The sequence below is a fragment of the Dermacentor albipictus genome, chromosome 3 (assembly GCF_038994185.2).
Source record: "Dermacentor albipictus isolate Rhodes 1998 colony chromosome 3, USDA_Dalb.pri_finalv2, whole genome shotgun sequence".
Taxonomy (NCBI): domain Eukaryota; kingdom Metazoa; phylum Arthropoda; class Arachnida; order Ixodida; family Ixodidae; genus Dermacentor; species Dermacentor albipictus.
In genome coordinates this window covers 11450346-11472023 of record NC_091823.1, presented here as the reverse complement: position 1 = coordinate 11472023, position 21678 = coordinate 11450346, and the positions used below count along the sequence as shown (strand labels likewise).

General features: G+C 44.1%; 1 protein-coding gene across 1 annotated transcript in view; it reads right to left on the bottom strand.

Moving 5' to 3' along the window:
- Positions 1-8630, bottom strand: part of LOC139057122 (uncharacterized) — a 50055-nt gene extending 41425 nt beyond the window's left edge. The window contains exons 1-7 of the mRNA XM_070534896.1: positions 8495-8630; positions 6249-6475; positions 5370-5494; positions 5134-5240; positions 4679-4980; positions 2377-2489; positions 344-602 (exon numbers count right to left, since the gene is read on the bottom strand). Coding sequence (XP_070390997.1) covers positions 344-602; positions 2377-2489; positions 4679-4980; positions 5134-5240; positions 5370-5494; positions 6249-6475; positions 8495-8530 — 1169 coding nt within the window. The 5' untranslated portion in view covers positions 8531-8630. The remainder of the gene's footprint in view (positions 1-343; positions 603-2376; positions 2490-4678; positions 4981-5133; positions 5241-5369; positions 5495-6248; positions 6476-8494) is intronic.
- Positions 8631-21678: the final 13048 nt, after the last annotated feature.

Genomic DNA, 21678 nt, shown 5'->3' with positions numbered 1-21678 from the left:
TTTTTTTCTTTTTCAGAAATTAAACAGTGCGTAACTGACACGCACACCAGCTAGCGTGCTCTTTGTGCGCTCTTTCCGCTCGAGCCTCCCTACTAGACTGCTTGCGTGGCTCACCATTCGCCTGAGTATAAGCCTAAACACTACCCAGTCACGCTACTCTAATTTACTATGTACACCTTGTATTCATGCTTTACGGCATTGGGTAGCTGGAGCACGGGCAGGGCAATTGCGGGAACTGTTTGACCTAAACCCGCCTCCACCATGCAGCCTATACTGATCCTACTGATCCTAATGTCCCCTAAAGGGCTCCCTTGAAGCTGCACTGGCCTAGCGTCACACTTACACTCGGTGCAGGCTGAGAGGTGACGAAGTCCTCCAGCGCAGCGTCTCTAGAATGGAGGCCATGGTGTACGGCATGCGCAGGCGGTCCTGCCACTCTGGCGCCCTGTGGCGGCCCACGACGGAGTCGATTTCACGCTGTACTCGCGCCTGCTGGCCATCGGGGTCACTGGCAGCGATGTACAGGTTCCACAGGATGACCGTCCGCACAGGATTGGTTGATGGACCATAGAAGTTGATCGCGTTACCTTCCAGATATTTCACTGAAACAAACCAATGCCTCCTTTACTGGATGCCTGCCGCGTTGTCCGGTAGCTCGGTTCCCGGCCCTCTCTCTTTACTCTCCTCCGAGGAAAGGCAACGAGCGCCTCTCATAGCAAACGCCTGCAACTTGCAATCACGTGCTGTGGCCTCTGAGATTAACATGGCATCTCTTACCATCTCGGAGGCCCGCGATAACGCTCGCTAACAGGCGCCCGCGCATATAAAGCGCCGGCGGATGCATTCAGCCACCGCTGCCACACCCGCCGGAAGTTGAAAAGGCAACGAGCGCCGCCTCACGGAATTTATGCTGAACTAACTTCAACTCAGGGAACCGCCGCTACAATGGGAAAGCGAGCAACGCGGCGGGCATATAGTAAAGGAGGCAATGAACAAACCTCAAAGCCATTTCTACAACAAGAAGACATTTGTTGGTATTCGTTACGTTAATTATTACGAACTCAAAAGTAACAGATTGCAATACCATGTGTGTGCGTGTCTGTGTGTGTGTGTTACCAGTAAGTGTGAACGCCCGCGTGTGTGTGTTGCCACACACACACACGGGCGTGCAGGCTACACGGGATTGCCTCTTTGCTTACATTTGCTCACCTCATTACCACCAAACTCTATAACACATAAGAACTATACTGTACTGATAGCGTAAAAACGATTTTCGTGCCACTGCATATAAGCGGTTTTGTTTTAACGATCTTACTAATGATCTTACTAATGATTAAGATCTTACTAATATTTTACGAGTTTTTCTTCGGCACCAAAGCATAGGGCAAATTTACGATTGCCAAATTATTGTGAATAATACACAATAACTTTTCTAGGCGTGAAGAGTAAAAATATATTACCCTGCAAAAAATACAGGTTAATATTGACACGCGCACCTCTTTATCCTTTTTCCGATGGCTATTTCACCCGCTAACTTCAGTGCAAGACGCGTTTGGATAACTTGAACTTATTGGAATGTTATCTCTCATTCTGTGTGTTGCCTACGTTCTCGCCGAACTCTATGTACTTTCATTGCATGCGCGCGACACAACTTGTGTAGTACTTTCTGGAAGCCACGCGGGTACCAATGATTGCACTGGAACGTTTTACGAGGGCCGTACAAAAACGAATACGCTTGACCCGCAGGCCAGGCGCAGCTTGCACGAACATCTAATAATGAAAATAATAACGAATTTAAGAATGCGTTCTCGTGCGGACTTGGCGTTGTCTATGGTACATTGAAGAACGCGTTCTTAAATTCTTTATTATTTTCGTTACTAAATGTTGTGCACGCCGCCCCTGCAGGTTTTCGACGATTGCCGAGTGCGCTCGCCGCTATCGTTGGGCTTTGAGGGCGACCCGTTTTTCTGGGCACAGCTTCAGCCAGTAAAGAGTTTCGTGATTCACTGTTATTGCTGTGTTTTTCACCGTCACTACAACGTCAAAATATGCGGCAAAATAACATAAATTATGGCGTAGAAACACCCGGTAAACCAATTATTAGCTTACCAGGATTGCTTACTTGTATTATAAGAAAAGGCGAATACTAACACACATACTCAGCAGGCCCTTGCCCTTTCTATACTTCATCTGCGTATGAGTTCTAATTTGCACCCTCTCTTCTAATAGCTACGTTTCACCAACCTGACAAACAATTACACTTACTCGTAGTCCAAAGTTCGACGAAAACTCGTCAGGCGAGAGTGATATGTTGTCAAATAAACTGGCACTTTATTCCTTTTGACCTAAGGCTCAAAAGGAATAATGACAACTTACTCGTATAGTGACAATCAGTTCCCTTGTTTTCCTGTATCTTCCTCAGGTATCCATCAATGAAGTCTCTCTCTGCGTAGTAGTCCATGTTTCCTTCATGCTCTTTAACTGCGTCTCTGAAAAGTAAAGTGCCATGACCAACTGATTTCTGTGAAATCGGTGCAGTTCCCGCTACTATAGTCTTGTGCCTGGAGGTCCAAGCACTCTATGTGAAAGCATTACGTTTTAATAAAGACGAGACAATGTTATTTCTGCCTGGAACGTCGAGGAAATTAGTGCATCCATGAATGAATGTGGCTAAAAACCAAGACGCAACGGCTTCACTCCGTTAAAATCGCCGAATACACTCTGAAGTCATGGCAGGATGTCTTGTGAGTCACTTTAGCGATAATGCTTTCCGTTGAAATGAAGTCCCGCAGCTGAAAAACTATTCTGCGCCCACCTGACATTCAAATTTGCTCTCTTAGGCAAACAAATATATTGAACGGCACTTTTCACTGCATAGTTTTGATGCTTCCTGAATTTCTATGACGAGAAAGAAAGAAAATGTTTGGGAAGGTGAAAGCTGAAGTCGACGTTCATCAAATAACAAAAGAAAATATACAGAAGATTGAACTACGACCAGCTGTATTAATCCTGATCGACGACTGCTACGAAATACCGCTGAACCAGATTTTGCCTATTACCACGACGTTGATGGTGGGTGTCGGTGTTGTAAAGAGCGGGAGAGTGCTGTAATATTTGAAGTGGCAAACGAGAGCGAGTGCCAACCATCTCTGGCGATACCTCTGTTTACTCTCACTATAGTGTAAGTACGATGGGATGCAACGGGAGTAGTACGCCATAATACTGCCATAAGCCTTGCGGCGTGGCGTCGTTTTCTGTGCTCTGGTCGTGTCGCTGGGATGCGCAAAACATGCGCGGCGTACTCTCTCTGTGTGCATTGTCGAAATAACACTTACAAAATTATGCCTAGTCTGCTCAAACCACAACACATCTAGTGCTGTAGGCAGTTCAGCGGCCATGTACAGATTAGGAAATAAATCTGGGAGTTCCAGCGTATGTTTAGTCGAATAGGCCACAAAACAATATATAGAAGCGTTTCCTCCACTCTCGGGCTTCTCTAAAGGACCTTTGCGATACAGACGTTTCCGCTTTTTCTTGCTGCGTCTCTTCTGCCTGGCTCGGTGTCTACGTGAGAGAGGCGAGGCGTTGGTATTGGCGTTAGTCCCCGCAAACTGCGAGCTACTGTATTCGCATGAAGCGCGAAGCCAGTGCAATGCACAGTGGCATTGAGGGGGAGGACAAAGGCATTGAGCCGTGGCCTTCGAGATTTGCACTGAGCAGAGCTAATTCTCCCGAGCAACGCTTGGGACCGCTGATGTCGCGGCGCGCGGATGCGTAATCATCCGGCCATTTTCATATTTAGCGCGTTTTTTTTTATAACGCGGAAGAAATAATTACGCGTGACATAGCAGACTGAAAACAACCAAATCAGGTGTTTTAAAACACAATTATTCCTTTTTTATCAAAGTTCGCGTACTCAATTCAATCATTTAAAAATTGCTTAATTCGGTTATGAAAAAATACTTCAAAAAGTTCAGTTATGAAAAACACCGCCAGGTGTGCTACGTCACGGGTCACTTTTTAAGAGCTTGGCTAAGGTTAGCTGGGATACTATATATATATATATATATATATATATATATATATATATATATATATATATAGTGACAGAATTTTTCAACGGGCCAACTGTATTTAGAAAGATGAGGGGCACAAGCCCGCGGTTATCATTGGTTTATTTATCCAACAGTAAAGGTCGGTGGACCGAATTTTGCCACCTATATATTTATATATATATATATATATATATATATATATATATATATATATATATATATATATATATATATATATATATATATATATATATTGCTGCACGTGAATACGCTACAATCTTACATGCAAACAATCATTCATTTGAAGTAATTTGATGCAGAATAAAGCGCATACGCGCATACTAACGCAACGAAGTCGGCAACAAATTGCGGACAACTCAGATACAATAAAAGACAAGGAAGCACGTATAGGGTCATTTAAGTGTGCTACGCTTGGCTGATTGAGCCGCTTGTGCGTACTACGTTCGTGTCAGCTCTATTGTTTACTGCGGACTCCAGCTCTCTCCCTCGCATTTTACAAGACAACATCCGCCGGCACCAGTTGGGCATGAGGGTGTTTTTACCACCACTCGTAAAAGTGTTTCTCTATTCCCTTCTGGACGTCTTGACATCAGCCTGCTCACCTGACATGCTGCGTCAGCTCCTTCATTACGTAGTTCATGATGCGCAACTTCGAGTTTGGAATGTAAGAAGCCAGTGTGCGAACCACAGGAAGAAAATCCATGACACAGAAGAAGTCTGCGTTGCGCAGAAACATGCTGAGCAGACCCTCGAAATAGCGACCCTTGGGATCCTCCAAGTCATAGCGCCGCCCAAAAACCAGTGCCGAGATGTTGTTGGCAACACTGGCTGCGAGTGGCTGAGCTATCCGCATTGGTTGTCCTTTGCCTGATGCCAGAAATTGCAGGAAGCATTCTAATTCTTCCTGAATATTGAAACAAAAGGCACAATGATACACATGCCGGCATCAGTTCAAGCTCAAAGAAGTTGTGAGGTTACGGCTTGAGATTTCAGTACTCACAAATAAGAGAAAAATAAAGAAAGGGACACCAAGAAAACGCCCCACCGACTTTCTTACGTGAATATGTTCTTCCATAGATTTCTTGGCAAAACCCAGGTTTCTCAATACGTGAAAGCAATATCTTCTGTTGACAAGCCATGCTTCGCCGTTCAATGCAGCAATGCCTGTTTAGAAAAAAATTTTAAGAGTTGTGACATCAAATTTCGTGTACTGCAGCCAGCACAGTTTCAAGACTCGCATAAAGAAACTACAGTAATGAGGATGAGGACATACGAATGTATTGAGTCTCGTACCATTCACGTCGAGGTAATTGAAGACGAAATCGTTGGATCGATAGAGGACGTCAGAATTTGAGAGTCCTTCTCGAACGGACGCCACGTCGTTCAGTACAACCACATCCTTGATTCCGAGCTGAAGCCTGCAAACGTCAAGTTTTAATGATGCGGTGTCACACTGCCATGCTTTCGTTAAGCAAACATGGAACCTAATTCCTTCGCAGGTCATTTACGAGCTCAGCGCATTCCTTACTATCGGTAGCCTTTCCTCTTTCGCGGATGGAGATTCTCACATTGAGCTAAGTCCTGCCGACCTATCGCACAAAGCCGGTTCATTGATATCAGCAAGGGCAGAGTATTTGGTGTCAGAAGTGCAAGATCGAGTGAAATTGATTGTGCACTTCCGTTGGCAAATGTAGCACATTTTGTTGAGTCTTGTGCCTTGCATGCAGCCTCAATGTATGAGGCAATAAGGTTTCTTGTTTTGATTTACAAGGCCAAATAGTTATCGCTTCGGAGGACACGCAATTTCCTAAGGAGGAGCAACCCTGTGAGTAAACCATGCAAAAATCCATGATTGATATATGCTGCGTATAACTGACCGCTGCGGAAAACATTCGCGTGCCAGTCCAAGTCGCTGTTTTTGCGACAAGGTTGCTGTTGTTCATGCAGCCATTCCGTAGGCGCTCTCGCTCAGGTAAATAAATAATAGAGATTGTGTCAATAAATGAATTGCGCAACCCCCTTCATAACCCGACACAGCTTGACCTACTAGGTGTGCCTAACCTCTTGGGGAGTTACTTTTGGTTTCAAGCAGTCATTGGATGAATTTTGGCATTATTCGGAGGATGTGTTGTAGCTGATCAATGTCGAAGTATGTGAGTAAAAAAACAGCACCTTATGATTGGTCCATATTTCTCACTCAGCTCTTGGAACACCACGTGGTACGGTTTCCATATGAATGGAAGATACCCAAGTAGTGGAATCCCTCTTGGGCCAGGTGGCAAGCGTTTGTCCTTTACGCGTGGGCTCTTTGAAGCAAAGTTCTTTATCGTCAGCAGCCCACCAAGTATGACAGCCGAGCAGGCCAAAATTACTGACCAGTTGCCTTCCCAAGCAGCAACCTGAAATGAAAGAAGCAACCAAGCAATCACTAAATTAAAATTTGTTGAACTGTCTCCGCGAGAAGTCTTTAACCAACAGAAAAATACGTGACTTCCACATAAAGACCAAATCAACTTGTGCAGTTTAACGTTCCAAAGCAACACACATGTTTGTAAATGTCCCTATAGTTCTCTTCTTCCTGAATAAGATTTCGAAAATAAAATTATGGGGTTTGTCTTTCCAAAGAACATTAGAAGGTAGGAGAAACGCCATCGTGAGGTGCTCTGAAATATTGTAAACTACCTGGGATCAGCTAAAAGCGTGCAGCGAAATGTAAACAGGCGACTTTTCTGCATTCCATCCCCTTCAGAATGTGGCAGCCAAGGCCGGAAATTGAGCCTGCGACCTCGAGCTCCACAGCAGAACCTCACGGCCACTCGCATTTGCAAGTGTACGTTTGTGTAAGGGTAGCTCGAAGAATTATATAAAGGCAATTGTGGGGATATGGAGTTGGTTTCTTTCAGTGAACTTTGTGGACGTGATACGAAAACGTTCCTTGACGCGCAATAAAAACCTTTATCTGTGTCTGTGTCTCTTAGCTTTGAAAGTGCGACGTCCTTATTTTACGCAAGCTTACAAAGCTGTTTGCGCAGCAAAACTCTATCTTCAACTTCTTTGTACCGTAATAATTGAAGCCGAGCAATTTTTTCCAAGTGCCCTAGAAATTCCTTCTCCAGAGCTCCACTTTCCAGTCGAAAGATGATGACGCGCAATAAGCTTAGAACTTGTGCATCATGAAATCATGGCAATAGGTTAAACGGGTGTTATCATGGTCTGTACAAGTATATTGAAGGTATTCGCTTGCGAAGCCTAGCTAGCAAATGACATTAAAGAACCCACACTCTCTTTATCATGGCTAAGCTCGACGTCCAGGTGCGTATTTAACGTTGACTTCCTGCGCTCAAATGTATACATCAATACGTAAGTACGTAGTACGTAACTACTGGAACTCTTGAACTGCACCCTATTAAATTTAAAGAACAACTGTTGCGAAATAATTTGTTGTTGGCATGTACCAGGTGTGAGGAGTCATGAGCGAAATGAGCAGGTGTATAAGGCTTTTATAACGCCTTTAAGCACTCGTATAAGGTTGTTTTTTTTTCTCAAGACACCGTAATTAACTCACAAATTGTGAACATTGCCTGCAGATCAATCTCGGCATACCTTGCCCTACTATTCTCCTCAAATGACAGTTTGGTGGCATATTCAATTCTCCGTAACAATCCATCAGCAATTCTTTCTAGCAAGCTAGCAACATTGTTATGGCCGGTTGAAGTCGAGAGCCTGGTGAAATCTCGTCTCATCGGGAAGAATCATGGCGAAAAACGGTACGAAGTGAACTAGTACAGAGGGGCCACCAGTGCCCTTGCGGAACATGCTGACACAACGTGTCCTTAGATGCTTCGGCAAGACGCACGCGTCCTCATAAGTGAAATAAAGTTGAGGGAAAGCCTTCATCTTCAGTCGCTACATATTCGGACAACTGCATGTAATTTGCATCGAAACGATGGAAAACTTAACCTGATAATACGCCCACACCTTACACCATATAGTCCACCGCACATAGCCTCACACCCGTCCTGCTTCTTAATTCATTGTGAACAAGGCTCTCGTGTGGCATCGCAAGCATCTAGATTTTAAAGGCTGTTTTTCAGACTATTGGCAAGTGTATGGCAATCTTTCCGTTTCATTAACGAGGATAGCTTGAAGCCTGACATTCGTTCGTCTAACGGTGCCAATGTGAACTTGTGTGTGGACGCTCCCGTCTTTCCTAGCTAGCTTTCTCATTTCAGCTATCATTGCGCTTCTGTCAAAATTCCACGCAGCAGCAGAGATTAACAATGTCGCTGTGTTATGCAAAATTCCTCTGCATCAGCAATCACTTTAATTCTGGGGAAATGCAGCGATATCAGAGACAAACTGTGAAAAATTACGTGCCTGTTACGTGCAGTTGATTTATAGCAAAATAATGTACTTACCTTGGGAAAAAATTCCTGAAAAGCAATGTGTTTCATATCAAAATCTGCAAGTCTGGCCTAAGTCTGGCAGGCACCGCATAACCCGCGTCGTCCTTTTCTCAGGCGTAAAGGCAACCGCAGTGGAGCCCGACCTAGCCTGCCCGCGTTCTTATCTACAGACGCCATTACTTTGTTCTTCTGCACCTTTCCATGTGATAAGAGCGAGTTAAGGACCTTAAGTAAATATAACTAGGCCCCACTCGAGGGGCCTTGAACTGCTACAGTGCAAGACGAAACGATAGCTTGGAAAAAGGTATTGTGATACCCGGTGTTCAACGCTTAGAATCGGGTAGCCCATGATAGAATTTTGTTACCATATCATACATGGTGTCTGTAGCCAGAGTACAGCTACTGCGCTTCTGCGTTATTCTACAAAACGTCTAACATTTTTCGGCAGCTTTTGAATGGGCGAAACTTTAAGAGAAAGGTTCCTTCTGATCTCTGTGTGATCTGTAACGACTGAAAGAAAAAAGGCCTCGAGATCTTGTTTTAAACTTCAATGAGGAAAATGTTGCTGCTGTTTTGTAAACTCGCAAGCAACGACGCGCGATATCGCAAAACGCTTTTCTCTCTCAATGACGTTCAATCTGTTTGCAGTGAGCATAGTCTATTGAGCAAACCTAGAACGTTTGAATATGACCATCTCTTTCGCCGTCCCACTCCCCGTTCCCATTCCCCAGTAAAGTGTAGCAGGCCAGAGTAAGCCACCGCTTAAACTTACTTCTCGGCCTTGCCGCTAATAAATTGCTCTCGTTCTCTCTTCTTGAAAATTAGGTGTTATTCGCGACATACCGCTAGCGCCCAAAAAACTGGCAGAACGCACATCACGATGACTGTCGACGGTAACACGTTCAGCATTGATTCAAGATAGCAACAATTACCACGTCGAAACGAGTTACCGTGCATACTCGTGTAATGGCCGCATTTTTTTTTTCGAGATTTGGTGTGAAATAGGAAGGTGCGGCCGTGCATCACACGGAGAAAAAGACACAACATTTCTATTCGTAACTATTGTCGGTGGTATTTCTCTTTATTGAACAAATGTAGTCGCTTGTAGTGGCTCTGGCTATTCTTGATGATGCTGATGATGATAGTAATGATGCTGATGATGATGAAGAAGGTGATGTGGATGATTTGGCATCCCCTTTTCAAACGGGGCAGTGAAAATAATCGCCAAGCCTGCTTATTTTATTCACGTATGCTATACATGTTTTTATCTAACATTTATGTATACCTCTCCTTTTCTTTCCCTTGAAAATCTGGCTATTCCCGTAGCGCGTCTCCTGCCGGCTGGAATAAATGTTGACGCCCAAGAGACCAGCTACGACAGCGTCTCGGAGGCAGCCATTAAATCTCGTAGGCTGTGCTTTTGCTAACCGGAAGCGCCGCAAACTCGGCACGGCAGCCTTGTTTATCCACTGATTAAAAAGAAGCTTCGGAATTGTCGTACAACACAATAGATAACACTGTCAACCTTCTCAAAAATCAAGGGTGCGGCTTATACATGGATGCGACCATTACACGAGTATATACGTTATGTATGAGGCCTGTACTCCAACGGCACTCCTCTTTCGCGCTTTCCTAAAACACACGGTGCCATCTAGCGCCGCTGCTACGAAGCCTGCGCTTGGCTTCCGAAATGCACGGCGCGCCGATGCAGGGCGAACACTTAAAAGCGCGTCATGCGGCAACCTCGCCCCTCTCTGGCGCTTCTTTCTTGACATGTTGCGCCACCTAGGGGTGCGGCCGAGAAGTCCGTGTGTGTCTGTGAACGCTGAGAATTTTTCTCTAGAATTCTGCACACCCAGGAGAATATACTCACTGGCACAACATGGTGAGAGGTCCATTTTAGAGCGGCATGTACCCAGTTCATTCATGATGCAGCTCGCCAAAGCAATGGCGTGAAAGATGTTCACTGAAAAGCAGCACATGGCCAGTGGATTTGTGGCGCAGCCTGCTAGAGGGTCACTTTGGTGTCCTTGAGAACTTATGACGTGGATTTGATTCCGCTCAGCCTCGGAGAAACTTAAGGAATGTTTTTTGTCATTGCAGAGCGGTGCATTCCCCGTGGCGCACATATAGCGCGGGAAGGACGACCGACAAAGACTAGACAGGACAAGTGCTAACTTTCAACACAGCGGAGGAGCATACATACGCAAATGATTCTGTTAAGGGAAAGAAGAACATAAATACTTAACAAAAACGCCACATGCCGTCATGCCATGAATTTGAGCTCTGTAGTTGATAACGCCACAGACGCCCTGCTGAGGCACAGATCACCTGCCCGTGCTATCTCAGATGCTTCCTTGATTTCTCTTGTCAGGCTCTTGCAGTGCCGGTATAAAATGACCGTCTTATCGAGCAGGGGATGGCAAGGTGGTTGTGCAACACACTTTGTACAGTGGACCGCCAGATGACCGTCTGTGGAAATATTGCCCCCTTTATTACCGTGCTCTTGGAGACGCACATTCAAACATCTGCCCGTTCGGCCAATGTACAAATTCCACTCTTGTGTGGAGGGTACTACATTGGTACTACTATATTACTGTATAGAGTATCTCAAGCAGAGGAATGTGATCTATCCACTTACAGCTTTCACAAAATTGTTACATTATTTATTTATTTATTTATTTATTTATTTATTTATTTATTTATTTATTTATTTATTTATTTATTGTACATACTTTCAAGGCCGGCAGGCACAACAGAAAGGAGTGGTAGAGTACATTGCTTGCAGAACGAGAGAAAAATAACAAAAATAATGAAGGAACTATAAGGCACTTTGAACAGCAAGCTTGAAATTGGTGCTGTCACAAATGGTGACTAAGGAGGCGGGAAGGCGGTTCCATGCAGTGGCGGTTCTTGGTAAGAATGAAGAATGGTATAAATTAGTGCGGCAAGTTGGCACTTCAACTTTGTGTTGATGATAGATGCGAGATGAGATGTAGCTGGGTCTGGTGAAGAGATTTTCTTTCAGGAAAGGATTGAGGTAGTATATTTTATGAAAAAGACAAAGGCGAGAATGTTTGCGACGTAAGGAAAGGTCAGGTGGACCTAATGTTTTTTTCATGGTTGTTACGCTAGAATGACGTGAATAATTAGAGAGGATAAAGCGCGCTGCCCGTTTCTGAATGCTTTCAAGTGAATTAATGAGATTGGAATGAGCAGGGTCCCATATGACACACGCATATTCTAATTTTGGACGGACGAGCGTTTTGAACATGGTAAGCTTTAGTGAGGTCGGAGCGGATGCAAAGTTACGTCTTAGATAACCTAATGTTCGGTTAGCATTGTTAGTGATATATTCAACATGCATGTTCCATGAAAGATTGCTAGTAATATGCAGGCCAAGATATTTATAAGAGTTAACAACCGACAGGACAGTACCATTAATAGAATAGAGGGGCGGATCAGAAGGGGTAGAGCGGCAGGAGACACGCATATGTTTGCATTTATTTGTGTTAAGCTGCATTTGCCATTTGTTACACCAATTTGATATACTAACCAGATCATCTTGAAGCTTGCTGGAATCATTAAGGTTAGTTATTTTGTGGTAGATGACGCAGTTTACGAAGTTTTGAAAACTTGTAATCAAAATTGGTGGTGTATTTCAGAGCAGCTTGTACTACACTAATTTGTGTCCGCTTAAGATTTTTTATTAGGTACAACTTACAGCATTATAATATCGTGTTATTTTATTTGCTCAGATGCAGAGCTGAAAACTGGGTATTTGCGATTTCTGAATTTCCATGTATTCAGATAGAAACTCCATATAGCTAAAGCTTGCTCTTAACTGTTGAGCAGGAGTTGCTAGCTGAGAGTGAAAAGACTGTACTATCGTGGCCCGGCGGATGTCATGTGGGGCTAGTGTAATGACACTTCAAGTCAGCATATTTCTACGCAGCTGTTGGTGGAAACGTAGAAGCGAATTCCTCGGAATAAAACATAGAGTAGCACGACCTATCTCATCGTTTCACTGAATTACCAAGCCCGCGTAAACGTACCTAAGGAGTAGATGTCCTTGCACGCTTTCCGTCAATCACTTGAGTGAAGGAGGCAGTTATATTGTAGCCTGGTAATTTGCATCCGTATCTGTTTCGCGAAATAGCTTTTATTGATAACGTCACTTGTTTCACAATGCGTTTTCATTGTTTTCAGGTGCTTTATTTCATATTCTAAGGATACGTCTTTAGTTTCTAGGTCGTTCAGCTATATTTCCTGATTGCCGCGCTTTCCTATTTTATTTGGCCTTGGCTATTACTGTGTGCGAACTGAAAATATGATCAACCCTGCAACCAGCTGAAAGGGAGTGATGCCGCCATGCGCTGCCTTGTTGAGCCTCGGTACCATTCCTATACACGCCTATATTTAACTAACTGTTCCAAGCTTGTTAACTCGCATCCACACTGAAAGGAATAATGGCTGATAGTTTCTCGCCCACCACCGTTCCGTCAGTGATTAGGAAACATGCGGGGTCAAACTGGGACGGGTTATTCAAAGCTGCAGAGTCGTTGTTAGGACTCCACATGTTTGGTACAGCTAATGTACCGGCAGAAATATCATAGCCCCCGATGATTGTGTGACACCCTGCTCTGCTGCTCTGCAAGTCAGGAAACAAAACAGTCGCTAAACGAACATTTCGACAATGGCTTGTCCCAATCGCACTCGATACATATATATATATATATATATATATATATATATATATATATATATATATATATATATATATATATATATATATATATATATATATATATATACGCATACTAAAGCAATCGCGCATGCCGGCACCGACGCGAGACAAGTAATAAGTGTTGGACACTTATTTCTCCAATTCCGAAGCATTTCGTTATGATTCCTCATATGCACTTCCTGATCACTTTGGCACTTCTAGTTGAAATAACTGCATGTAATCATACACATGAAATCCAGATAACAGCTCCGCAAAAAAATATCACTATTATGCATCATTTGCACATTATTTTGAGGTGCCATATTCAGCGTTCGCCGAACCGTTGTGGCAGCATTTCACAAGCTTTTGGGCGCACGCACGCGATTACAAGACCGACACAAAGAACAAGCACGCGCAGTTACGACGGCGACAGCAAGTAGAGAACCTTCACGCAAGTCATACTTAAAACAGTGTTGCTCCCTATGATGTTGTTGTTGTTGTTGACGGTGACGATGATTATGATGACGATGATGGTAATGACCTTTTTTGGCATCGCCCGTTCAAAGGGGGTGATGACAAATGGTCCTCCAGCCTGCTTGAGCTAATCAAGTATGACGCAATATGTGCATATAGCTGTAGAGCATTTTCCTTACCACTCCTATATCTTTTCGTGTCTTCATTAAAACAACTATATTTACATCGAACAGTTCCCTATGACTGGAACGACTCCGATTCTGATCCCAAATCGTTGTTTTTTTTTCACATATATTGTAAATGTCTCTTGCTCAACTCGACTGCTGACTAGTCCATCCGCTTTTATACCGATCGCTTCCGGAAGGTGCGCGTTTCCTACTTGTTCTTGCTGGGAAACTATGTCCACTTTACATTAGGATGCGCTAAGTCGTTTCCGGATACTTTTACTGCAGCAGACAAATGCCTAATCCTGTCGCAAACATTCGCTCCGGTATGTGTTTGTCTTCAGGAAGTCAAATCGAGGCTTAAATAGCAAGGCTTTGTGCTGCCGTATAGATTTTCCCCCCTCATTTATTTCTCAACAGCAAGCCCCAGCACCAGTTTTCATTAGGTATTTCGCCTGAAGAACAGAAAGAACATATTTCAAGTGATGCAGGAAGGAATATAACTGTGTGAGCGCGGCGCGTGGAGGGAGTGAGGCAGGCTGGCCGGGAGGCACGTGGAAGTCCAAATAGACATTCCTAAGACATAGGTTCGTTACTGTCTTCCACAAAAATAATGACACCTTTCTTGTTAGCACTGCTGTATAGCCTTAGATTAGGCAGCTTTCCATAAGCAAACCCTGCGTCTCCAGAGACGCCATTAGGCCACGCAGATGTGTATGTTGTTCATTCTTGGCACATTTCTTCAAGTTATTTCAAATTTATTTTTAATTATTTATTATTATTTTTATTTATCATGATTTTTTACTTATTTTTAGGCAAGTGTATTCGTAAACTACATACTTCTTCGATGAAGTACGTATAAGATAGTACAAGTATTAAAAAAAGCGTGGCGTTATTTTTTCGTTAAAAATTGTGCAGCTTCTCAAAGGTGCAAGCTTTAAATAACAGCGCTAAAATGCTTCGTAGCAACAAAAATATTCTTCATCATCATTATAATCATCGTCCTTTTTTTATTTCCAGTGCAGGACGAAAGCCTCTCCCAACGATCTCCAATCACATCTGTCTTGCGCTAGTTGATTCAAGCTTTCAACTGCAAATTTCCTCATTTCATCACCGCACCTAACTTACTACCGTCTTTGACTGCGCTTCCATTCCCTTGGCACCCATTCAGTAACTCTAATAGTAGCCTGGTTATCAACCCCACACTTTACATGACCTCATCATCATCAGCAGCCTCTTTTACGTCGACTGCAAGACGAAGGCCTCTCCCTGCAATCTCCAATTGCCCCTATCCTGAGCCAGCCGATTCCAACTAGCGTCCGCGAATTTCCTAATTTCATCGCTCCACGTAGTCTTCTGTCGTCTTCGACTGCGTTTCCCTTCTCTTTGTACCCATTATGTAACCCTAATGGTCCAACGGTTATCTAACGGGCACATTACATGACCTGCCCAGTTCCATTTTTTTTCTTTATGTCAATTGGAATATCGGCTATACCCGTTTGCTCTTTGATCCAAACCGCTCTCTGTCTCTTAACGTTATCCTGCACGCAGTGAATAGCACTGGAGAACTTGTGTAGATATTTTCCAAGGTATTTAAATAAGCGTTCTGTACTCCTTTTTACGAAATGTCTCTATGACAGCTGGTATCTCTGCAGAGTCAAATGCCTTTTCATAATCTATGAAAGCTATATAGAGAAACTTATTGTACCCTGCGGATTTCCCGATAACCTGATTAATGACATGGATGTGATTCATTGTAGAGTATCCCTTCCTGAAGTCAACCTGTTCCCTTGGTTGACTGAAGTCCAGTGTTGCCCTTATTTTATTGGAGATTATTTTGGTAAATATTTTATATTATACTGGGAGCAAGCTAATTGGCCTATTTTTTCTATTCTTAATGTCTCCCTTTTTCTGGATTAGTATAATGCTTGCATTCTTCCAGTTTTCTGGGACCCTTACAGTCGAGACACTTCGTATAAAGAGCTGCCAGTTTTCCAAGCATGATGTCTCCTCCATCTTTGATTAAACCGACCGTTAGTCCATCTTCTCCTGCCGCTCATCCTCGTTTCATGTCTTTCAAGGCCCTTCTGGCCTCATCCCTAGTTTTAAGATTCGTTTCTGTATCCTGTTCATTATTGTTTTGAATAGAGTGCTCTTGAGTCGTCTGGGTACTGTAAAGGTCAGTATAAAATTCTTCCGGTGCTCTTACTATATCTTCGAGATTGTTGATGATAGTACCCTGCTCATCTTTTAGTGCATACATTTTGGTTTGTCCTGTTCCAATTTTCTTTCTCACTGATTTCAGGCTGCGTCCAATTTTTACGGCTTCTTCAGTCTTTCTCACTATATAGTTTCGAATATCACTTTTTTTCGCCTTGTTGATCAGTTTTGACAGTTCCGCGAATTCTATCTTATCTCTTGAGTTTGACACTTTCATTCTTTTTTGTTTCTTTATTAGGTCCTTTGTTACTTGGGAGAGCTTCCGTACTGGTTGCCTTCGAAGGTCCGCTTCTGGTGAAGCCTTGTCACAAAGCAGGCTCTTACCTCAGAAGAAAACTGTCAGTGAAGTAGTGAACACTTATTCTACAAAAAAATGTTTTATTCTGGAGTTTACGTGTGAAAACCACGATATGATTTTGAGACACAGCGTGGTGGGAGACCCTGGATTAATTTTGACTATGTTGGGTTCTTAAACGAGCACCCAATGAACGGCACATGGGATTTTTGCATTTCGTGCCCATCGAAACGTAGCCGCTGTGGCCAGGATTCAGCCCCGCGCCCTGAGTCGTAACAGCGCAATGCCAGAGCCACCACGCTACGACAGTGGCTGTATTGATTCAGGCGTGCGCCCATTCTCTTATTCTTGATGCATTGGCAATAGAGTGGGCGAAAGCTTGCGTCGGAACTGGGGTGGATGTTTGCAAATAATGAAAGAAACATTCTATCATCCTTTATTGACAGACTCGTAACATTTAACATCCCAAAGGAACACTGCGGAAATTAGAAGCACGGTGGTGGAGGGTTCTGCATTAATTTTGAACACCTGGCGTTCTTTGAGGGGCGCCTGTATCTGAGTGCTCATGAGGTTTTCCATTTCGTCCCCATAAACATTCAGCCGCCATGACCGGGGATCGGTCACGCGACCGCGTGCTCAGCAGCAACACGCCATATCCACTAAACAACCACTGGGACTATCCTATTACCTAACGCCGACTTCTTTCCTTTTTAGAAAACAACGGTCCAGTATCAATTGTTTCAAATGAAGTCAAGTACCATACGATAATAGCACGTGGCATCACGATTGTCATATAAATACGTTGGCGGCAAAAGATGGTCGGCCAAGTCATCTGTTTGGTTCATTTTATTGGAATGAACAGACATGCCTTTTGTGTTAATGCAGTAAACCTAATGGGTGTTATGAAACAAAATGACCACTACGGACTAAGAATTAACTCCTTCGAAAGGCTGATAACATTCAACATGGAAATCAACATACCCCACCAATCCACCTGTAGTGGAAAACTTGAGAAGTATCGCACTGATCGATAGATGTTAGTACGTATACATGATATGTTTCGTTTGAGCGCTGATCGCTCCCTACCATTTGCATTAACCGTTAACACTGCACTATTAGTGCAGTTCACGAAGTTGAAAAAGGTGTTCATTCGTTTTATAGCCTAACTATGCAATGCTCGAACAAGATGACTACATCTTTAGCAGTGAACATTAGTTTTTTCATATGCTTAATAGCCACTGGAAAGTAAATCTGTCTTGCTTTGCCGTAGATCTATTCTGTCAAGTTGTGCCGAAGAGGTAAGTTGATGTTCTGTAGTTAAGCCAAACGACGTAAACTCTCTGGTGTGTGTTAGGATTCGGGGACACTGTTTTAAAGTTCCATAATACAGCAGTGCTTCTGATTATTCGTCTGGACCGCTGTAAAATTGCCTTGTTGCGAGGTCATCTTGCGATATATCATGCAACCTAGGACCTGACTTGAAAAACCTTTCCGAGAGGCGCTGTCCTGGGAACTACTCAGGCATATATATAAGTACATATAGACTGCGTTCTGACATATGCGCCACCTTCCACGCTAACCTACAATGCGCACATGCAGTAGCATTGAAAACTTACACCCGACTTCGCCTCTGCTACTATTGGCGCGGCATGTACATACCTCTTCGTTCGCCGCTACATACGTTCTTGTCTCGCTTTCCAGCGCCGTAAGAAGCCTCCCTGCCGTTGAGCCGCTCTTCTACAGCTGACATATCCTGCGCGCCCTTTTGACCGCGTCGACATCGACTTATACGGACCTCTTCCCATCACTCCTACTGGCAACCGCTGGATAATCGTTGACATCGACCATCTCACGCGATACGCAGAGACTTCGCCGTTGCCATCTGTATCGGCAAGTGACGTTGCCTCCTTCATTTTAGAACGCATCATTCTACGGCATGGTGCACCACGTGAGGTGCTTAGCGTCCAAGGGCATGTCTTTCTGTCGGACGTTGTCAAAGGGGTTCTGAAGCAATGCCACGTACTTCACCGAACTACCACTACCTACCATCCTCAAACGAACGATTTGACCGAAAGATTTAATGGAACATTGGGTGATATGGTGGCAATGTTCGTCGCTTCCGGCCACTCAAATAGGGACAGCGTTCTTCCCTTTGTTACATACGCCCATAAGACTGCTACGTAGACCACCTTTTCATACTTCTTACTATACGGACACGAGGCTTCCTGCACGCTAGACAACATCCTTCCGTACCACCCTGACGTGAGTGAGTCAACGACAGTCTCTCACAGCACTAGATACGCTGGAGAGTGTCGCCAGATTGCTCGCTCCCTCACCACTGCTGATCAGCGACGCCAGAAACACCATCGCGCTGTCTACAAGGTTCCAATGTTTTGTTCCTCCGACTCACTTGTATGGTGCTGGATCCCGTCAACCAGCCCCAGTCAGTCGAAGAAACTTGTTTCGAAGTACCACGGCCCTTACTGTGTTGTCAAGCAAACTTCCCCAGTGAATTACGTCGTTGACCCGCTTGAGCCATCTTCAGATCTACTACGCCGAGGGCGTGAGATAGTGCACATAGACTGGCTAAAGCCCTAATATAACCCTGCTGTCGTGTTCTGTTCCTAAGTCGCCAGGATGACTCTTTTCCGGAGAGGGAAGTGAATGTAGTGAAGAGTATTATCGATACTTGGAGAAGCAGTGTGTGCCGCTCATGCAAAAGCATGACGGTCGAGAAGCTCGAGGCTTTTGCGCTGTTCCCTGCCTTTGTGTGTTCACTGACTACGACGGTGTCTGTTTCATAAAAGGAATAGATTCCAATCGCCCCTATTATAGCTACAATGTCGCTTGCAGTCTCAACACACGCTGTGCCAGAGATGCAATGGGCAGGCCGCCCACGTATCAAGGGCAGATACATTGCGTGCGCACGTCACGCACGCGCGCACGCACGTTTGCGAAACTACAGCACACAACCTTTATCTTGTAGGCTCTCCGCTTAGCGCAAGTGCATCATTGATCTAACTTAATTCCTCAAGGTGAAATGCGTCAGAAAATTTTTAAAGACTGAGACAGAACCTGCAGACATGATAGCATGGGATTGTAATTTGGTTACACGACAAAGCAATTCGACTATGCAAGAAAACATATTTCTCTTACGCGGAAACCCAAACACAAAGCCCTTTTCCAGCTGCCGTTTGAGGTCTCTCTGAGTAGCCGCAGCCTAACTAGGTGGTGGTGCTGTTTTTTGGGTGAGAACCCCAAGAAACTTCCGACCAACTAAAGGCCAACAGCTTCACTGTAATATCTTTAGTGTGACGCTGCTCCTACCCCATTTACGCGAGAAATGATGCAATAAAGTGCGATGCTCAGTGACTCCACCACTATGTCATCCCCAACTCGCTTAGGAAGGCTTTGTCTTTCATAGGCTTCAAGTAGAGGTTAAATCGCCTTCCAATTTTTCCGTAGGATTGGCATCAAACTAAGAAATTTTGCGGGCGTGAAACATTAATTCTAATGCCAGGTAGAATATGGTCTACTTCTCGCAGTTAGAGGTGAGGTGGGGGGCGGGAAGGGTTAGGATGTCTAGTGAGGGTACCACCTAATTTCATCATTTTTATTGCATGAGCCTTATTTCTCTAATTTTTTTTTCTTTTGCATCTGTATCTAAAAGAAAAATATTCCCTTAAATTGGGGACCAAATTTTACGCACCTACGCACTCCACATTCTAGGGCAGTAAGAAGACTACCCCGAACAACCTTTGTTCGTTCGTTGTTCGTTGTTCGTTCGTGAACCTTCGTTGTTCACTGGAGCGGTTTCCTCCACAATATGACTACCTGATAGGCTCTGTAGATAATACCAAGACATTTGTTGTGCGACATCAGGGGGCCATTACGACCTCGGCCACAGAAAGGTCAACTTAACGACACGTGTACGATGCATTATGTAAGTCGGTGCCGTTTATCTTCACGTGCGCCATAATATACGACAATCTTTGATGTTAACTCGTGCAGTAAACGTCGGCAAAGTGGTCTGGCAGAGGGCATCGTTCCAATATAATTGTTGTTGTTTTCAGCGTCTTAACTAGCTCACGTTGATGTCTGCCAAAAAGCTGCTATGTTGCTTAATACATAATCTTTTACTTCTACCTGGAACACATCCGTATATCCCGGGACCAGCTCTGCCAACGTTTTAGAATTTGTTACTTCAGGTGTTCATTATTAGAAGAGTCCAATATTTTTGTGAACAAGCGAATATTATTATATGGGTGTGCTTAGCTGTTACCGGAACTTGTTTAAAAGACGTTATATTTGTTTTCATTCACTAGCTTCAATAGTTCTCAAATATGTATACACTACAGATACTTTGATACGTCGCACTTCAGGAGCGTTGAATTCTTCAGCACTGGCTTCATTGTTTCGCGCAAAGATACCAACGCATACGTCTGAGGCAAGGACACCATCATATCTATACGGCAACCCGAGCAATTTGTGGCTGCAATTCCGAGCAGGGCAAGAACCCGCTAAAGGAGAATGTGGCGTTTGCTCACATAAATGACCATCTAGTTATCTCTTGTTTTCCAACGGATGGGCTCTTCTTGTCTCCCCAGAATGCGTCCTCCAGCGCGAACGAGCGCTCAGAAAAACGCGAGTTTTCTCTAGGCGGGCCCGCATGTTTGTGTCACGGCGACAGGTCATGTCAGTGTCTGCAGCGGTTAATTGAAGGGGTGGAACGGTGTTTGCGCACAGCACTAAAGAAGAAGGCATGTTGTTGGGTCGTGAATTCGTCAGATTTTGTGAGAGTGAAAGGAGGAATAGAAGTTTGCTGAGTAAATGCGTTCCTCGGCAGTGAGTAGACAAAAACACACGACAGCGACGGCAACAAATCAGCATATGTTATCCATGTTTCTTACTTAGACCTTGTGAACGTTTCTTCTGTCTTTTTCTTTTTCGACCATGGAAGCGGTTTCTGGCTAGGTATCACGCAGGCTTCCTTTCCACAGAAACTACGTCATGTTCCAACGTGGTAGCGTGTAGCTTCAGGCCAAACGAGTAGTCATTTCTGGTTTCTGTGCCTTTTCCACGGCACGTGCATTACTTACGCTACTCTTCATTTCAATTCGGCAGCAAAGTTCGGAAATTCTCCCAGTGGCCTTCTCGAGATTAGTAGTCGATAGAGTAAGGCGAAACTTTCTTGGCAAACCCTATGAAAAAAAAAGTAGTCGTACAACCAACTGGCTTATATGCAGCCCCACATGTACTGCGTCTGCTAATGTGCCCTTTGCCGGCTGTGTTCTCTACGAAATTACTCAGTGAAGCC